The sequence below is a fragment of the Rhipicephalus sanguineus genome, chromosome 7, assembly GCF_013339695.2.
Source record: "Rhipicephalus sanguineus isolate Rsan-2018 chromosome 7, BIME_Rsan_1.4, whole genome shotgun sequence".
Classification (NCBI taxonomy): domain Eukaryota; kingdom Metazoa; phylum Arthropoda; class Arachnida; order Ixodida; family Ixodidae; genus Rhipicephalus; species Rhipicephalus sanguineus.
In genome coordinates, this window is record NC_051182.1 from 132264676 (window position 1) to 132285305 (window position 20630).

At 46.6% G+C, this 20630-nt stretch overlaps 1 protein-coding gene across 1 annotated transcript; it reads right to left on the minus strand.

The window, feature by feature from the left end:
- Positions 1 to 1311: 1311 nt before the first annotated feature.
- Positions 1312 to 19104, minus strand: LOC119399967 (uridine phosphorylase 1-like). Its single transcript, XM_037666870.2, is given in 9 exon segments — positions 1312 to 1528; positions 2867 to 3013; positions 5412 to 5553; positions 6489 to 6559; positions 6906 to 7020; positions 8372 to 8434; positions 8436 to 8534; positions 9949 to 10081; positions 18880 to 19104. Coding segments are annotated over 9 exon segments (1146 nt in total). The 5' UTR covers position 19104; the 3' UTR covers positions 1312 to 1376.
- Positions 19105 to 20630: the final 1526 nt, after the last annotated feature.

Sequence of the window (20630 nt, forward strand, 5' to 3'; positions counted from 1 at the left end):
TTCAATAGAAGGAAATCTGGCACTAGTGTCTATGGAAGCTGCAATGCATGGCGCTTCAGCCAGCATGGGAATGATGGGTAGTACATAGGTTTGTCTAAGCTTTGCTCTTTCGGCTCCGTTTGGCTACATGTGGCTTGCAGCCCCTTTGTAGCAAGACAATGTTCAGCAAACGTTCAGCAGTTCCACAAATATGATCACCTTGACCTTTTTAGGCTCACCAATTCAAATCGGGTCACGAAGTTCACAACAATCCATTCATTTATCCGAAACAAACGCCAAAACACAGCAATAAACAAAGCCCCAAGTGCATTCCAAGCCACAAGCGCAAAGTTTAGGCAAATCCACGTACTGCCCATCATTCCCATGGTGGCTGAATGATCGCAGCACCAGAGTTACCTCTAGGTAGGTAGGCATGGTAGGAAACTCTACGGAGAAAGCGTCGTACGTTACGATTAGCATCACAAATGACGCTGCGGGTTACATACAAACATGTGAATACTAGGCTTGTGCGAATATTCCAGCACTTCGAATATTTGAACGAATATTACAGTATTCGAAATGAACGATGGATGGATGGATGGAAAAACTTTATTTCGTCAGAAAACAGTTGGGGACGATTCCGTGTTAGATGGCCATCAGCCCAAGGTTGACGGCGACCTGTGTGGCCCACTCCACGACCCTTGTCTGGACGAACAGTCCACATGTAACCCACCTGTAACAGTGGTTTCACTGCAGTGGAGGGGTGCTATGCCATGAATACACCTGTCCAGGGCAAATCTGCACTACCGCGAAGCCCCACTTCAAGTTTAAATGAACATATTACCCTTACATTGATTCATCGTTTTTGAAGTTTAAGAGCTTGTTGTACTGGCTTATATGCTCTAAGTATAGTAAATTTTAAAACGTAACGTATTTTACAGGTTATCACTAGCATTCTAGTGAAAGTCAAATCCTGCTACTATTCAAAGTTGCTTCCACTTCCTTTGAACCAAAACAGAGTGACATTTATTTGCACATGCCTTGTTTCAATTAAAAATATATATATATTGTGCAGGTTAGTTGAGTCATGACAAATATGAACATTTTTCTTTCTAATATGTGACAATACTATTCCAATTCGATTCGAAAATATTAGACCAAATCACTATTCACTTCGAATTCGCTTCGAAGCGAATTCGCTTTCAACCTAAAGTTTACTATTCGCACAAGCCCAGCGAATACGTGTTAACTTCGGAGCACCCAATGTTTGACTCACGTCACTTACATGCCATGCACTAAACCACAAGAAAACAAGGTGCAACAAATGTAAGCTTTCTTGTCTGGAAAGTTTACTGGACTGCAAATGGCGGTGAAGGGTGAGTGCGTTAGTGAGGTAACTAGGACGATGATGCGGCTTTTGCCAGGCGGTGCTGTATGAAGCGCAACACTACGTGCTGGGGACGTAGCTGCCACTCGCTCATGACGCTCTTCGGCTCGGTGACCTGGTCACCTTTCAGGCGGTCCAGCAAGGTTACACAAACCACAGCGCCTGCATGCATTGAGCGAAGCCAGTGATGCAATTATTACATGCCGAAAACACACAATACACAAGTTTTGGAGGATACCCCCCAATTAGTAAATTTTGGTATCACGTAAGGAGTGTCAGCATTGAGACACACACTAACACTAATAAAACACCTGATGCTATACTCGGCGGCAATGGAGCGAAGGCTACGGAGGCGGGGCTTCCGCACATTTGTGTTGCTCCGCAAGTAGTACGGCAGCTTGCAGCTGATTTCGCCTTTGCTCGCTCGCATCGTTAACGCATTTGGAAAAACATCTACACGAAAAATGTGAGTGGGAGAGACGTTTCAACTGTTCAGGGCACATTTTAGTGTCATATTACGAGTATATTTTTTCTGCAGAACTAAACAGCGAGTTTCCAGCAGTGCACTGACCCACTCACGTCACGGACGCCATGTTTACTTTGGAAAACAGGTGTGTTCAAAAAGGTGGTGGTGTCTAAGAAATGCAAAGAAATGGAAGGCATTCTTGCAAAGTCAGCAATAACGGTATTTTACCTACGACTTCCAACAACTGTATTAGTCTCATGATAAATAAAGCAGCATTTATTTCAGCAAGGCAAATGAGAAAATTATCAGTACATTTAAGTACTATTTTTTGGCGCGGCAGCAGGCAGACGTTTCGATTCTACAGCTTCCACAGTACTGCCCAGAAAAGTTGTTGCCGAGTACAGTATTAATGTTAGTATTAAGACTAAAGCTAATACTAGGGTTTAATGCCAACATAAGAGAGGGTAGCATTGCATGGTACAAACTAGTCTTTTAGTATTGAAGAAGGGAGCGAAGCACTAATGCAACCTACGACTAAAAAAGAAAAGCATAAGAAACGCTGATCAAAATGAAAAGGTTTAAAACATTAAAAGATGTTCTGGCTTCTGCACAGAAGCCTTGTTCAGAAAATAGTGGCCTGACGACGCGAGCTTACGTCCGTTTTAGTACGTGGCCGACAAACCTGGTGTTGGGAGATTGCCATCTTTCCTGCTCAGCGTTTTTCTCGTAGTCTGGTAAGAAACGATCACAGATATTGATGGAAACACCAGTTTCCTTCTCTTGGGATTATGCCTGCCTTGGCCCAGTCAACCGCATGGAGTCTAAACGTAAAAACAAGTACTGGCAAGCCAAATTGATACTACCACATCTCGCTTCATTTTTCCGCGGAAAATGTGACACGTCTCGGCTGACGTATGGCCCAGTGCTCCAAAATGGGCCAATCAACAAAAACAAAATTTGATACAACCCATCTTCCCCAACTATGCCAATGTTCCAGATTGTTCTGCTGCATCCGAATTGATTGTTACACCGACCTTTGATGCCGGCATGATGGCACATGGCAGCGAAGAGGGTGGCCTCCATTTCGATGTTGACCACCCCAACGGAGCGCAGCCTCTCCATGAACTGCTGCTTCTCCTGGTCCGTGTAGTCACAGAAGGCACCGTCCAGCCGGCCTTGACCTGCGAGAATGTAACACTTATTTGCCAATAAACTGCAAACAACTGATGGCCTTGAAAAAAAAGCTGCAAAAACCTACTGCACTATGGGCAGCCTAATAGGAAATTTTCCAAGGAGGCAACTGCACTCGCATTTTGTTTTTTGCATACCTTCCAGCAGACTAAGCTTCTTCTCATAAGGATTGTATTCACTCTGATAGCTACTCGGGAGCCAATATAGACTTAACTTCTTATATATTGGATTTTCTTGTCTAAAAAAATGGCATTCAAATTGCACTTAGAAATGCTTGCTTGCATGCAAGCTGACAACACATGAAATTACTGTTGCACCATGTGACTAAACCAGGAGACATTTGCAGACTAGATTAAAGAAAACAGAAACAAAGCTCCTAACGGAAAACTATGTTCTTATGCTAGCGTGTTTTGCACTAAATAAGCTGAGATTTAGCATGTGAACTGGTCTGTCGTTTCACCGCAGTCTGCAAAAGCGTTCAATACCACAGAGATGGTAATTTCAAGTTATATGCTTGAATAGATACACCTGCATGAGTTTTTTTTGAAGCTTTCCCCTTCATCAGTAGCTCCACATTTAATGCGTTCTTTCACAAGTCAGAATGGTGACACGCTATACAGTCGAACCCGGGTATATCGAACTCGCCAAAAAACGTTTATTAGTTCGATGTATGGCATAATTCGATATAGGCCCGCTATAGGATTTAATGACACAAAGGCACATACAAATAAGAAAAGTACTTTATTAATATGGTGGCTTACTTGCGTGCCCTACTTTGGAACAAAATAGTCCTGGATTTTCTTCTGTTTCAACAACTTCGCTGCCTGCGACAGCACGCACGCCTCCACGTCCAACGAGTCGGAGCAGCCTTGTATATTCACGCAATAGCGCCGGACCAACGCAAGTGCACTAATCACTTCGGAGGATGTAGGCAACGGGCCATCGTCAATTTCCTTATTGCTGTCGCTATGGCTCGTGGTCGGCACGACGTCTGCAACGTATTCCTCATCTTGTAGCTGGCCCATGATGGTGACATCATCGTCCGCACTGACGAACTCGTCGAATGTCGATCCGTATGCGGTGACGACGCCGGACTTCTCACCGCGCTCGACTCGATTTGTGGTTTCGAGTTTCGTGGCGAACGGCAAATTCTGCCTCTTTGCACAAGCCATGACGACAGCGCGCCAAGAAAGTTCACAGAGCGCCAACAGGCAACACCACCAGCACGGACCACGCTGAACTCGTGGAAAAGAGGCAGCGGCACGCAAGCATAAAGCAGCAGGCACGCAAGCATAAAGAAAGAAAAAATGGCGCTCACTTGTACCGCCTCCGCGCCTCGGAGAAAGCGCGACGGCCTCTAATTGGCTGTAAGCGCTGCGAGCAGGCCAGGATCATTTTGTGCAGGGGGGTGTTCGGCCGTGCACAGCCGGGTCTAAACCACTTTTTCTAGGGTGGCGCCGGCAGTTTTCCCCGCCACCGCAAGGAAAGCCAACTTGCTGGGGCACTTTTGAGGCACATGGAGTTTGATATATCGGTTGTCGTTGCTATTTTCGTTCGATGTAACAGTAACTTTTGCTGTATATTCTCAATGTAAATTTACCGTGTTTAGAAATTGTTCGATATACGGGATAATTTGATATAAATAGGTTCGATATAGCCGGGCTCGACTGTAGTGGTTTTCGCCAGATTGGCACACGATGCCCAGGTTAACATGTTCAAGCGAAGTTCACATTGCCTCACAAGCGTTGTGGCCGTCGTAGGTGTGACCGCAAGATAAAGCCCGGCACCCGCGAGCGCAAGCAAATGCAGCCCTCAAGGTTGCACCAGTCATATGAGTATTTGTGTGTGCCTTTTTTCCAATAATTAATGCTCTCTCGATTGCGGGCTTTTCGGCAATCAGCCGTTTCTGATACGGCAATCTGATTACTTAACGAGGACACTTGTCATTTCATGTTGCCATGCTTCGTTGTTGCCTGTATATGAATGCACAACCGTCGTTGTTGCGTGTGGAAACTGAAGTGTTCCTCTGCTAAGCGTGTGGGTGATGGTCTGATCCCTGACATGGAGGAAGGAAACAATTAGGAGGGAGCATTGCGCAGTGTGATAGAACGAAAGAAAGAAAAGGAGTATGTCAGGCACGCAAACGCCAAGCTGCTTCGCTTGCCTCCATTATCCTGATAGGTCAAGAGCCCCCGAATTTTTTTCTGTCCTGAATGTCCTGTATGAATTCGCGAGATTAGGCTCAGCATGTCGCTCAATTGCAACAATGGGCTAAGCGAGGTCAAGTATTTCAACTCTTTTACATCGTCAATTCATCTGCACGTCAGAGGAACCGAAAGAAGCGAGCCCCATTTTTTCAAGCGAGGTTCTGAGAAACAAGGTCCTCACCTTCGTAGAAGTCATCGGCGCACATTGTCTTTCCCAAGACCACGTTGATCCCGGACAGGGAGCGGCGGGCTTCGGCTGCAATCTCCTCAGCCAGCTTTACGTCCAGCTTGGCAGGACGGGACACAAGCTTGCCAAGCACATGCTGCGCATATTGTCAAGATGAAGACGACGATTATTTTTATTGATATTATTTTTAACAGGGGAGGTGACAAATGGTTGCCCACGATAGAAATAAAATGAAATAGCAGCTAAAATGGTGTTGTCGAAAAAAGCGTAATAACGTTTCAGCTTCCACACGGACGCCTTTCGTGAGGGGTCAATTTCCTCTGAGGGGTTCTCAGTTCCTGAGCACCAGCTTGCAGGTAGATTTCCTAACTGCCATGGCCAACACATTATTACTTCAGCACATCACAAGAACGCTCATATGCCAAAGCATTCACGTGCGAAAACACTGGTGTTCAAAAGACGCCGAGTGGTCGCTATCATCCCGAGGCCCACACTCACTCATGCCTTTGTTTGCTGCCCACCAGTCACCTTCAGAAGGGTAAGACTCAAAATTTATCACCTAAACATGCCCAAAGAAGGGAAATTTTCATGAGGGGTTCGTTTTTTTGTTAGACACAACTAAACGAATCCGACAGGCAATTAGGCGAGGGCAAGCATAGGAGCCATCAATTGTTGTCTATAATTGTAGAGTAGTGATTATGACGTAAAATGAAATGAATGAAAGTGGACAAAAATGCACCCTTTCTACCGGTGGATCCTCAACCCACAACTTTTGAATTACGTGTCCGATGCTCTATTAATTGCGCTATTACGGAAGGCACTTCCCCGTCCGCTTCGTTGGGCATTTGTGCTCGTGTAATTCCTAGGAGTGTTAGCCAATGCCAATTGTAGCCAAGGCAGCGAGTGTGAAAAACTCTTTCAGTCAGAGGGCGTAACGTGACACGTGATCCCTAATGCGACACTTCACAAGGGACGGATATAATATGAATTGACTGCCCTAAACAAGATCTTTGAATATCTACACCAGTAGAAAATCGAAAGAGCAGCAACAAGTTTTCAAAAGTAACTGACCATGTCCAGTTCCTCCCTGAGGAGACCATTCACAGCGCCGGTGCTCACGACGACCGAACCAGGGGGCACACCTACACGAAAGAAGAAGTAAGAAAATCAATCATCAACAAAGCTGAATGCGGTACAAGTTGCAGCACACTTGTCCTGCAAGTGAAACACAGAGCGAATGAGCACAGGAATAAGATGGGAACAAGTGAAACAATTTGTTCTGCTGTCACCCTATTGCTCATATGCGAGTCATTGTGTCTGTTAGCAGAGAGGCTAGTGGAGTTACTGAACTACGTATTGCATTACACACCAATCTTCGCTTGCACCCATTTACTTGATAGGGAACGGGCTCCTGAATTTTCTTTCGTGCTTTTGTAGTTAGAGGCGCTGCTGGCAATGGATGATAAAGGACATCTAATGGTTACTCACCGACACCTCCGCTGGTGCCGATGCGGAACACCAGCACGTCCCGGCATCGGGCGTAGTGCAGCAGCTTGAACACCTCGTGCAACAGGATTGACAGCGACGGAGCACCCATGCCATGCTGCGCATCGCAAACAAAAAGATCTAATTGCAGATTTTCTCAAAATAACATTCCTGCATAACTCACTGATAAGAGATACTAATAATGACATAATAATATAATAATAACTGCTGGGGTTTGACATCCTAAGACCACTATATGATTATGAGAGACGTCGTAGTGGAGGGCTTCGGAAATTTCGACTACCTGGGGTTCTTTAACGTGCACCTAAATCTAAGTACACGGGCCTCAAGCATTTTCGCCTCCATCGAAAATGCGGCCGCTGTTGCCGGGATTCGATCCCGCGACCTGTGGGTCAGCAGTTGAGCACCACAGCCACTAGACCACTGCGGCGGGTACTGATAAGAGATACTAAAAGAGATATTGTATGATATGAAATCAAGCATTAAACGGAATCCTGCCTGGTCGGGAAAGGAAGGACACAATAACAGGGGAAAATAACCAGGGAATAACAGGGGATATTACATGAACACAGCAACAGTATCAAAAACGAGAAAGATGACGTTCAATGTCCTCACGGAGCAAGTTGTGTCCACCGGGCATATGACAAACGGGAAAAGACATCTCCGTCATCTCCATGGGAAAGAAACTGTCTCCACATCTGCATTTGGAATCTTCGATCATTCAGACTACCGCCGGACACGTTAGGAAGGGGCACCGATAATCTTCCGTTCACATATGTTCCCAGCCTACAGTGAGTGACACAACGACCTCACGAATGTGTAGTACTCGAAGTTATTGCTATTATAATGAACAAGGCTCCAGTGCAGCAGCCAGAACGCCTTTTTAAGTGAAGATATTTTTTACTCGGTCTGTGATTTGTTTTCTCGTTAGTAGGTAATTGCGTAATGTTTTTCACATAATACACTGGCATTCACAGGCCAAGGAAAGGATGCGACAATGATGCGCACTCAACAGAAATGAAGTGTTCGGACTTGATTGTATTGAACACTCAGTAGGGTAAGTCCAAACACACAGCTCTATCAGAATTCTACTTCACTGTTGCAAACAACAAGGACCCAGCCCCTCAGTTCCCCCGATCCTTCTCTCTCGAAGCAAGTACAAGTTCAGTACCATACTAAGAAGAAAGCATTTGTCATCTCTTTCCTTGTTCTTCTTGGTACAAGTGTCCTATTTACTTGTGTAACATTCACACCATTAACACTGACAGTCAAAATTTTGATTTTGTTTTGTTGAAAATCCATGCAACCTCGCAACTTGCTGCGGCAACTGTGATGAGCTTGTTCAAGCTGTTGAGGATGATTGCATACGACAAAACGTGTGGTCTCAGTTGTGAATGGTTTCAAGAGCGAGAACGGCAGATGTTTGTGACGGTTGCATGCATACTTACGCTGATGGACAGCAGGGGTCCGACCTTGTACATGGAGTAGCGGCCGGCGTAATGGCTCAGGTCAGCAGAGGTCCGTGCCCGTGGGCAACTTGAGATTGAGCTTCTCCTTGGCGAGCCGAGCAAACTGCTCCATGCGTGATGGCGTGCCGCCCATGCACACGAACTGCACCATTCCAGCAAACAGCCACACCAATGTCAGTACGTGTTTTGCATAGGACGTGAACATCGACTTCTTTATATTTATAGCATAAAGTGAAGTTAACAACACTGAAGTGCTCTCAGTGAATCACAATGGCCCAGATATGAAAAGAGACACTTCGAAATCTGTGACGTCAAACTTGATTTGATGGCACAGTGGTTTCAGTGAGAAATTTTAGAGCGCCTATACGCTGTGCGTTTTATTTCGCCCTTTTGTAATCAACCAAAGATAATGTTTACAGCGAATACTTTACGAGTAGAATCTTACTTAATGTTTTGCTTTCGTGCCCCTTTGGTGTGTTGCCCTTTGGTGTGGGTACGAGACTTGTTTTATGAACATCATCATCAAGCATAAAATCTGTGATATAATCTGTGTTCAGCTATAGTTTTTTGGCGTCAAATGGAAGGCCAAGCCCTCAAAAGCCTAAAAAATGTACTGCTAAGCATGAATGCACCCTGAAAAAGTAATTACAGTATGTTTTTAAAAGCTAGTTTTGGTTCCTGCTGTACCCTGACGTTACAACAGGGTATGAGCTTCACGTCACGTGTTTGCGCACAATATTGCGACATTTCCACGGTTACTCCGCACCGTGGCTCCATTGGTGACGCACAAGCAGCGAATGTTTCAGTGACGCACAAGCCGTCATTTTGGAAGTTCTGGTACCTGACGTCATCACAACTAGCCAGACTGCTGCATGAAGTCACCAGAATTAGTACTGTAGCCTGACATCAAGCTAGTATCGATGTCGGTAGGTGCGCCATGGGAAAGTGGACTTTAATATCAAAATAAAACATTTTATCAGCATTTGCTGGGCTTCACACTTGCTCAGAGCCGTCTCTGTACAGAACAGATTTGTACAGCAGAGTAAACTCACCATCAAAAAATGGTGTCAGTATCCCTTTAAAGGGCCCCTAAACCACTAACAGACGCTCGCGTGCTCCTCTTCGTGCCTTTCCTTGATGGACAACAGCCGTCATGACGTCACCTGTATGATTAGGTGACGTCTCGAGCAAGAGACGCTGTCAATGGGCGAACAATTGGAGCCTGTTTTCTGCTAGCAGATGCCCATGCTTCTTGCGTTTTCACCTCGGACGCTGAGGAAGGGCACTCGGAGAGGTGGATAGACGAGCCGACGAACGCAGCCTAGCGAAGGAAAGAGCGAAACGACAAAGCGCGTGCAACTCCACCAGCGTTCGCAGTAGACTCGTGCACAACTGAAACGCCACAGCTAAATTTCAACCTCTGCGTGGTTTAGGGGCCCTTTAAGCCTAATTAGAAGAATCTGCTGTCTTCTTCAACTGAGTTCTTTTTTTCGCTTCAACTGTGGTGTTCACAGTTGAAGCTACATGCGGATCTGGTAAATGGCAAATAAACTCACCTTGACATCACCAAACATGTCCACCAGAGAATGCGTGGTGGTGGACAGGGCCAGGTGGTAGAGGTGGTCTGAGCTAAGTTTCGCCAGGTGCGGGTTCCGAAGCCGTACGTAGCCTTCGACGTCGCCATTGCTGCTGTCGAGGCAGAGTGAACACATGTTGCAGTTTACAATCCACATCAGATTACCAGAGCATCCATTCATTCTATGTTCCAACGTTAAGCCCCTGCCAGAAGGAAGTGAGCCACTATGGTCTGTAGCTGGTTCTCTGACTGCCGGTAATGCAATGTCACTCCTACGAAACTAATATATGCTCATGACTAACATTCGTGCACATTGAAAGAAAGCCCAGGGATGCACCAGCAATAGCACACAAGAAAACATGTCAAACCTTGTCACGATTCCCATCCAACCCGAAAATATCTTCAACATATCCGAAAATTCGTTATAAACGTACTTCGTTATAACCGATAATTTGTTATATCCGTTATCGCTGTATCGAGGCTTGACTCATAGGCGTGCGCACGAGAGGGGCAAGTGGGACGACCTCTCTCTCCCCCCGAATCACCTAAGGGGGGGGTCATTCGGACCTGTACCATCATTGTTTATAGTTCAGGGTTATGGCCACGCAGGTTTTAGATGCGAAGCAGCTTATGGCGGGGGCTTTGTCCATCCCTCCCGCGTCCCGCAGCGTCCACCCCCAATACGCATGCGCGTCCCCTCCCCCTCTCCCGTCTCTTCTACACTCCCCCTCTCTCTCCTCTAGGAATCCTCTACTCTACGGAGTGGCGCACACGACAGGTGGCGCGACAGCTGCATACTGCGCTGGGGGCGGCACGGTGGTTCCGCGGTATAAAATGACGGAGCGCGCGCACCTCATTCTCTCCTGCGCAACGCCGCTATGAGCGCCAGCGTCAACGCCGCCGCCAGTTTCAGAGTTAGAGCCAGCAAAAGCGCCAGTGTCAACGTCAGCGCTGACACTGGCTCCCCGCTGCTTCGCATCCACACATGGTTCCCTTTAGCGGGAGATGGTCTAATTTTTTTAACGATAACGGCGGCCGAAGGCCGCTGATGTTGCATTCCAAAAACCATTTACTACCCCTATTTGCTCCCTGAAAGCCAGGAACTGAAGGCATGCCATTGGGAGGCATGTCATCCGTCGTGACGCATGTCTTTTGGACTTGACCAACGGGAGGGAAATGGGTGGGGCTGCGATGAAACTCCTCCCCCCAAACACGACTCGAATGTAAGTCGGCTCTCCCCAAATAGCGCGGCAAAAAAAAGAAAGAAAACGCGTGAGCGCATTTCATTAAATGAAATTTATTTTCGTAGTCGCTGGAATGACTACACGTTGACTGAATCCATAGTTGGAGTCGGCGCCCGTCTGTCACACACTTCGATCTCTGTCCTGTCCTCGTAAAAAGTAGCACTGGAATTTTTAAGTAAGAATGTATCACCATGCTAGCGCTCCCGAAACGTATTTTGTAATGTCAAGACAAAAAACGCGAATTCCGGTGTGCAAAGTTGGCTTCACAGCAGTGCTTAACATCTGTGCAGACAAGCTAGCTTCGCGGCAATAAATTGGGATCTTTGTTTTTTTAATTCCGCGCATAGACACTGAGAGTGCGTATTATACACGCGAAAATACGGTATATGTTACAGGTAAAGCCGGAACGCAAACGTAATGTCGCAACCATGCCACAGAGTCCCTGATTTCTCGTTTGTCTCATTGTAACTGGCGTTAAAATTACCAGTTTCGATTGTAAGTCGACCCCCCCTCCCAACTTCGGTTTTCAAGTTTAGATAAAATGGGTCGACCTACAATCGTGTAAATACGGCAAGTGCACTGGCCTCAAGAATTTTCGCCAGCATAGAAAAAACCAGTAGCCAGACAGAGCAACGGAATGGTTAACCAAGGAATGGGATGTGCAGCTGAGGCCGGCAGAAAGTTAAGTGGCGAGAATAAATCTGAAAACTTGCAGAATAGAAATGGAATCGGTTTGCGCAACACGCGGTAAACTGGCCTTTTTTCTCCAGTGTACATAAGTCATTAGCAGCAGCCTATTAATAGGCTGCTGCTGATGACGACGACTAAGAAATTTGGTGCATTGTTTCCTGACATAACTTTCTTTTTCTTGAACGCAAACGGCCTCGTCGAAATTAGTTCAGCGGATACCAATACTAGTTCTAAGTCTATTCTTGTGTATTAAGACAGGATACAATGCCTTCCGAGCACCACGTTTACGCAACCCAGGATAACATCTGCGTCTCAAACGCTCCTTTGCTCTGAAGACCTTGTGACGACGCCTGTTCTGTTTGCGCAACGAAGCGCTGTGCATGCAGGGCGGGCGCGAAGTGCCATAACTGCAAGGGCACCGCTGATTAGATAAACCGAACCCGAAACCCTACGCCGCGTTTCCCACTTCCGCGCAAGCTTGTTTGGAAGCGCAGCAAAACGAGGGCTATCCAAGGCAAACAGCTCAGCTGGGCCTTGCACGCCACGCAATGACAACATCGTTTAGTTGCAAGTACAGCGGAATCTCGTTGGCACAAAACTCGTGGGAAACGGGGAAAAAATAAAATAAACGCATCATCCGAGAATCGTACTATCCGAAGCAAGCCCCAAAAGAATATGGAAATAGGGTCGTACTCGGCGACAAATGCTCTGTAGCAACAGGTTCATTCGGCACCGATCGACGCTGCTCCGCATAACGCGTGTATTACACGCGTCTCGAAGCTGTGACAGTTGAGCTTGTTGGTGCACGGTACTCACGGATTGAAACAGGACACTTTAGAGCTAAGTAACGAACTTACTTTCGTTTCCGCCGTCTTCAGTTCGTGTCGTAGCGGCGTAATTTCGACTCAAACGCGTAGATCGAAGCCAACATTATCTTTAGAGACCAGATTCGTCGCGACATGACGTGGTTATTTCGAGCAATCGCGCGTGTCAGTCGTTATACTAAAAATTTGATGTCCTGTTTGAATCCGTGAGTTACTGTACATTTCACCACATGCACGCGCACGAGGTGGAGGGAGGGGGGGGTCCAATTCTGCCTCATACCTTGACTCATTCGGAACTTTGACGTCATTTTCTAATGCGCAGGATTATGGTTACTACGCATGTTTTGTTTTTGTTTTGTTTGTTCTTTTTTTAAGATGACGACCGAGGACCTCTCACGTTGCGTTCAAAGAACTTCATACTTTCTAGCTTTACCTCGGAAAACCAGAGACCAAAGGCAGGCCTCTGCTCGAAGCCCCCTTCATAACATGCTCGCTACGGCCCCATTCGTTAGATGTTAATCAAGCTAATGCACTACTGGTGGCTGAGCAGGTAACGTATCGCGCGGCTTACTCGACGACGCGGGTTCGATTGCAAGCTACGGCGACCGCATTGCGATGGGAGCGAAACGCAAATAATCCCCCGTGTACTTAGATTTAAGTGCACATTAAATGACCCCGGTTGGCTGAAATCAGTGTGGAGTCCCCCCTCCCCCTTCGCCCTACGGCGTGCTTTATAACCACATAGTGGTTTATGCACGTAAAAGCCCATAATAACATTATATTATTACAATATGTAAACCAAACTAGTCAGGTATAGAAATACCATTCAAATACCACTCGGAACAGTCTGTATCCGATTTAAGGTAAAAACGCGATCGGGTTAACCGTACGAAAATAGACTGCTCCTAAAGGACGCTGGCGAGCAAGCGACATAAAAACGTATTATGCCCAGAAACCGTATATTATGCGGAAACGTATCTGCGTCATTCCATGCACGCTGGAAACAACAACCTTGCGGCCATGACTGAGCACGAGTCCGGGTTTGCTATTCTGGACATTGCCAAATTCCGCCATGTTGTTAAATTCCGCCATTAGTCAATTCTGATTGGTCCAGAGGGCTGCTACGGCCTCTCTGAATGGCTTAAAATGCCGCTATTACTAAATTTGACAAGATGGCGGAATTTTACAGTTTCCATAATAACACCCCTGAACTTTCCATGTCAACCTTGCCACACATTTAATTATATCCAAGTAAAACAGACGTTCCGAAGCCATTGACAACGCAGGAATGCCACATACACTGTCAAGCTGGCCAAGACCTGGCAATTAAATTCAACGAGCGGTGACAAGCAGGACAGCTAACATCTGTTCAGCTTGAACCCCTGACGTATTCGTTTCGGTTGAGAATTTGCGTCAACAAACTGCTATTGTTAGCACAAGCTTTACGGGCACAGGGGAACCTTTAATAATAATATCAGGAAATGCACCAGAGTCCCGCTAGCTTATAACGAGGTTTTACTGCAATACAATCGCTATTAAGTACACCGAAAACATACTTGCCGAAGAGAGCGACGTTCACTATTTGTGCACGCTTCTTCTCACAAAATATCACGGAATTATTGTAATATAATAGCTATAACATCTCGGGTTTTACGCGTCCAAACCACGAGATTATTACGAGGTACTCCGAAGCGGAGGGATCCGACAGTTCGACAATCTGGCGTTCTTTAAAGGTGCACTGACATCACTCCGTACACTGGCCTCTATAGCATCTTGCCTCCATCGAAGTGCGACCGCCGCGGCCGGGACCGAACCCGCGACTTCCGGCTCAGTAGCCGAGCAACGTAACCACTGCACTACCGAGGCGGTCAAAAGGGGGAATCTATAGCGCCAGGGTGGTCCTATATTTTAGTACACGGAAACTAAAAATAGCTTTCTCTCGGCAAACAGTACAACAACCAATTTAACGGCGTTTGTTTTATTTAAAAGAGAAAACTTAATCTAGCGACTGTCAGCGAATTATTTTTGACTGAGGCCACCGATTTTTTAATAAACATTTTTTTATAAACATCACTGTTATGTTACGAAAGAAGGGTAATTGATTAAGGGCCCATTTTCTTTGTTAGATATAACCTAATGGAGCCAACAAACAATGAAGCCAAATAAAGCATAGGGAACATTACTTGCAGTTTTAAAATGTAGTACAGTAATTATGATGTAAATGGAAATTATTAAAGTAGACGAAAAACCCCGCTTTGCCGTCGGCAGTAATAATCCCGTAGACAGCATCTGATAATGCGTCTAAAGCACAACGAAAACAAAAAAACGATGACACATGTATTTGCCCACCTTCGGGAAATATATTCCTAAACCACGACATGAGTCAGCGAATGTCGTGTGCACTTCCTTCATCCTTCGTCTTTTTTGTGAGCGCTGCACAGTCCTACGAATGCACTATATCTTAACTTTCTCTCTCCAATGAACAATTTTCAATCGTATGTATCGGAGCAGGGGCTATCTCGTTAAAGGGGTACTGACACCGATTTTCGAAGCTGAGTTCTTTCCGCCATACAAATCTCTTGTGTAGATGGATGGCCCTGAGCAAAAGTGATATATGCTCAGGAAATTTTGATATTTTATTTTACCATTAAAGTCCATTTTCGCACAGCGCAAGTGATTTTCGGGTGCCCCTTTCTCCGCTGTGGGCCGATAAAGCCAGCCCCGTATGCCGCTGATGCCGCTGAACGTCACGGTATCTTGTGCGAGCACGTGTCGAGAAGCCCATACCGTGTCGTGATGTCAGGGCACACCGGAACTTGCTTTCAAAAATATTTAAATAAGTTTGCAGGGCACAATCACGCTTACCGGCCAGTACATTTTCTCGGCTCTTGCGGACTTGTCTTTCATTTGACGCAAGAAAAACGACAACTGAAAGATTTCGTGTCAGTACCCGTCTAAAGCCCCAATTTCTGTATTTTTCGTGCATTTAAATATGCGGCATTTTACGTTAACACCATAGGGAGGCGAAGAGGACAAAAGTTTATGAATATGATTGAGTTCGGCGCAGCCCTTTTCAAACGGTGTGGTCGCACCGTGCTACCACATTCGCTCTCTGTATTGCGTTTCTAACTATTTAGTGTGTGCAGATTACATATTTATAGACCAACTTGAAGCTTACTTGCGCGACGTATGCGAGTCTGCATGGTCGCCGCACCACGTTTCTTCTTTATATTTTTAAATTGTGCAGAAACGGTAAGTCGAGAAGGATCTCAAATGGGTATCTATACAATAATAATAATAATAATAATAATAATAATAATAATAATAATAATAATAATAATAATAATAATAATAATAATAATAATAATAAATGTTGGGGTTTTACGTCCCAAAGCCACGATATGATTAAAAGGGACGCCGTAGTGGAGGGCTCCGGAGATTTTTACCGCCCGGGGTTCTTGAACCCGTACCTCAATCTTAAGTACACGGGCCTCGAGCATTTTCACCTGCATCGAAATGCGGCCGCCGCGGTCGGGACTCGATCCCGCGACCTTCGCGTCAGCAGTCTAGCACCATAGCCACTATAGACCACCGCGGCGGGTGCTGCTTGTACCTGCGCCTCACCCTAAAAGCCTTTGAAAGTTGTATCCCCGCGAGGCTAAAGAAATTCAACTAGCCTTTCGCTACAGGTCCGGCAAGTGCTTGTTATCTTTATAAATAATATGAAATAAACATTGTTATTTGAAAAAAAATATTGGGTCGGCGCCACCACATAAATAGCACGGCAAGCTTGAATGAAACCGCCCCTTGCTTAAAAATAAATATATAAATAAGTCGTTAGAACGCTAATGTGTACGCGCGAAAAATTATTTATTGAACGTCCACTCTAAGAAACAGTCGCATGCCCGCCCCCCTTTCGCAGGTCTCCTCGTCCCGCAACAATAATCGCCATCTATCTCTCGTGCCTTTCTCTCGCTCCTGGCACACTTCCAGTTTACGAACCGCGTGCGCGCTATCAGCGCCATATCGCAATTCTCGATTGGAAAGGGGGTGCGCGCCGAGTTTTGTTCAAGAGAGGAAATGCAAGCATGCTATATAAGGGCATCATATAGTTGGCGGCACAGAAAGGCTCCTCAAATGGTGCAACTGTCTTCGCAGTGTCCGTGCAGTCGTCACCATCCATGCCCACCTCATAGTTTGACACTCCCGCCTCCACCCCGACCTCAAAAAGGAATTCAGGAGCACTTCCCATATCGGGAAAATGGGGGCCATGGCGTGTGCGTGCCTGACATATGTGTAACCAATTAACTCGTCCATGCTACCACTCTGACTATAAAGAAAACAATTGGTATTCGCACCTCGGTTCATATATTCTGCCGGTGCGCAACAGGCAAGACACCTGTAATCGCCCACGAGGCTATAGCCACCCTAACCAGGCTGTGTAACTTCCCAAGATCCATGATTGGGCTATTTGGTAGATCCGTGTTGTGGTCTTAGCCCCCTTAGGTAACAGTCTGGGCTTGTTGTGGTGTAGCATGACGCAGGGTAAATGCGCAGAAGTTCTCGTCTTCTGCGCATTAACCCTGTGGCGTATTAGCACGAAAGCTTCCGGACAAGGGACAAGATGAATGCGACACATAAAACGTTCAATGACGAGCTGTGTATACTTTCCTGATATAGTTCTCTTTTTTTCTATGTGTGTATACTCTTTTTCATATCTTTTTTCAGCGTATGTATGTACTCACTCCTGCAATATCTTGCTATGCAAGACGGAAGTATGTGTAAATTTAAAAAATAAATAAATAAAAGTGCTAAACTTCTAACTGAATCTTTATTATTCGGACACATTTTTACAACGGAAAGCGTGCGCCTGCGTCAGTCTACCGCAGCAAATCACAACGCATCGAAAGTGGTAGTCAGACGGCAGACAAGATAGAAGCAACGGTGGCGCCTTCTATGTGTGGGTGCAAAAGGGGGCACTTGCCACCCTCAAGCCACACCGGCACTTGCCCCCCCACCCAAGCTATGCCAGCTCTCCCCCCCCCTCCCCCAGCCGCGATGTAACACGGGTTTGCACCCCCCAATGCAAAATCCTGCCGACGCCCATGTATGTGTGGCATTCATTTCGCCTCCTGTCCAGAAGTTCTTGCGCTAAGATTTAATATCTGGAGTTTTACACGCCAAAAAACTACGATCTGATTATGAAAGACGTCGTATAGTGGAGGGCTCCGGAAATTTCGACCACCTGGTGTTCTTTGACGTGCGCCTAAATCTAAGCACACCTGGCCTCTGTCATTACGCCTGCACTGAAACGCGCCGCGCGGCCGGGATTCGATTCCGCGACCTTCGGATAAGCCATTATGAAAGCGGGCATGCCACGTATTGGTCAAAAATAGTATAGGGATAGTAACGAGTAATTTTCTCGAAATTATGCGCTCGAAGTAATTCGTTACATTACTCAATTACCAGCCCCACAAAATTGATGATATCTGGGGTTTAACGTCCCAAAACCACGATATGATTATGAGAGACGCCGTAGTGGAGGGCTCCGGAAATTTCGACCACCTGGGGTTCTTTAACGTGCACCTAAATCTAAGTACACGGGCCTCAAACATTTTCGCCTCCATCGAAAATGCAGCCGCCGCGGCCGGGATTCGATCCCGCGACCTTCGGGTCAGCAGTCGAGCGCCATAACCACTAGACCACCGTGGCGGGGCCAGCCCCACAAAATTAATTCATTACATTACCCGTTACAGAAAAAGGTAATTTAATTGCTGTAACATTACTGTAACCGCGCGATCGGTTCATATTCTGCCGCTTTGCAACATGTCATGCCACTTGTAATCACCCAGGACTGTAGTTGTACCCTCCGTACATAGTTTCAGCCGGTGCGTGCAGTACCAAAGAGACGCTCTTTTGAGGTGAGGTTAGGCTACGTTAAGTTAGGCTAAGTTAGGTTAGGTTAGGCTAGGCTAGGTTAGGTTAGGTCCAAAGCGTTTGGCTAGAAACCCTCCTTGCGATGTGCAGCAAACTAGCTCAAGCCCATCCCGTCGTCTTCTGTGTTTTGTCCCGTTCTTTTTGCGCTCTGCTGTTATTTTCAGACAATGCACCAAGTCCCCCAGCAACGCACTCTATTAGCTCGAGCGCTCCCACCTGTTTTCGTCCGGCGAACAGAGGCAGACCGGCTCACGGGTCGCTTGAGGCGGCGTCGTGTGCGGCGGTGGCGACAGGGGCTCGTAGTTCTCCATCGCCGACGCCGCAGGGTCCGACTCGAAACTGGGCCAAGCGCCAACAACCACCGGTTGCTGCGACGAACGGCCGGAGTGGTTGAGGAGAAGGGGCGACTTCTCCCCACCGCCGTCTTGCCGAGGCAGCATGTTTCGCGGAACACCGTCGGCATCCGCGGCGGCAGTGGAAAGCATCAGATAACGTGCGCGGTGCCCGTGTGAGGCAAGGCAAGGCAAGGCAAGCAGGCAAGCAAGCAAAACCAAGCGAGCGAGGTTGAAAGCCGAAACAACGAAAACGGCAGTTGGAAAACAGTTTTAAACGGCGAAAACCGCGCGGGCTCGGAACGCGCGCGCGAACTAGTTTGTTTTAGGGTAGGAAACAAAGGCTAGTTAGTTTCGCGTGGCTTTTTATCCTTTCTCTTACTTTCTAATTTTCTTTTTTTCGCACGCGGCATTCGAGTGGTATAGTCGTATCGATGTGTGCCGGACGCAGTACGGACGTATTTCTGTCATTCTTTTTTTTTTTCTTTTCTTGATGGGGCGGGAGGGGGGTAGACATGTTTCTGTCTCTCTCTCTCTCTCTCTTTGCTTTGTTTTGGTATGTAGAAAAATGCTGGAACGAACCGCGGTGTCGGCACATACTCGTCTCGTTCATTATGACAGCACGAACAGACAGTGGAGTCAAGGAGAAACGCGCACGCAGGAAGAACAGAACTAACGTTGCAAAAACGACTGAACAATAAAATATCGCCCGCGTTTCTGCATCACAGATGAGATTTTAACGGCACCGCATAAACGTCAACGTTCGCACGTATTAATCGATAAAATTTTGAATGTATGCTGACCTTCGTCCATTAAATTAAAAGGATGCTGGGGTGTACAGTGTCGGACAGCGGTTGCCTGAGGGGGGCTTATACCAGCTGCGAAGTACGACGACACTGATACACCGGATGCATACCACAGGTGTCGACGATTCGGAGAGGGGGGGGGGGTCACCTTACTCTATATGTATTCAAAAAATCGCACTTGCTATAGCATGGCCGATGTCAACAGTGAAAAACTATTCAGTCATTAGACGACATGTGTTCAGGCGCATCGCATGAGGGACCCATCCGCCCGAACCACACCCCCTATCCTAAATATAGAATTGTCGAAGTTATGCAAACAAGGGCATTCCCGCTAAAAAACTGAACGACCCACGTGGAGGTACAGTCGTCGACAAATGCAACGCGAACAAGGGATCACAAAACTAGAGCAGGTGTCGCGAGTGATAGCCAACTGTCTGTTTGCCAAAAATGGTTTAAGCCTCACATTAAACGGACACCGAAGTGAAACAATGAATCGATTTAGACTGATAAATTACTCTCTTAGAAGTATACTGTCGCTTTATTTCGCCATCATGGGTTAATTAACACAAGAGAAGGCGAAGGCCAAAGTTTCGTTTTTAAATTTCACGCCGAAATCTCTTCAAAGTGGCGTCATGGATTTCAAAGCGTACTTATGTTTTGGCCACGTTGCCTTCGCAAAATTTGCTGAAACTTGGTACTTTAAGTCTCCGGGGGCCCCTTGTGTTTAGTGTTGCGCCGCTAAACACAAGCGGCTTGGGAATCGAACCCACGCCCTCGTGTTTAGCGTCGCCAACACCCTCCAAGTCACCACGACGACGGACGTACGCGA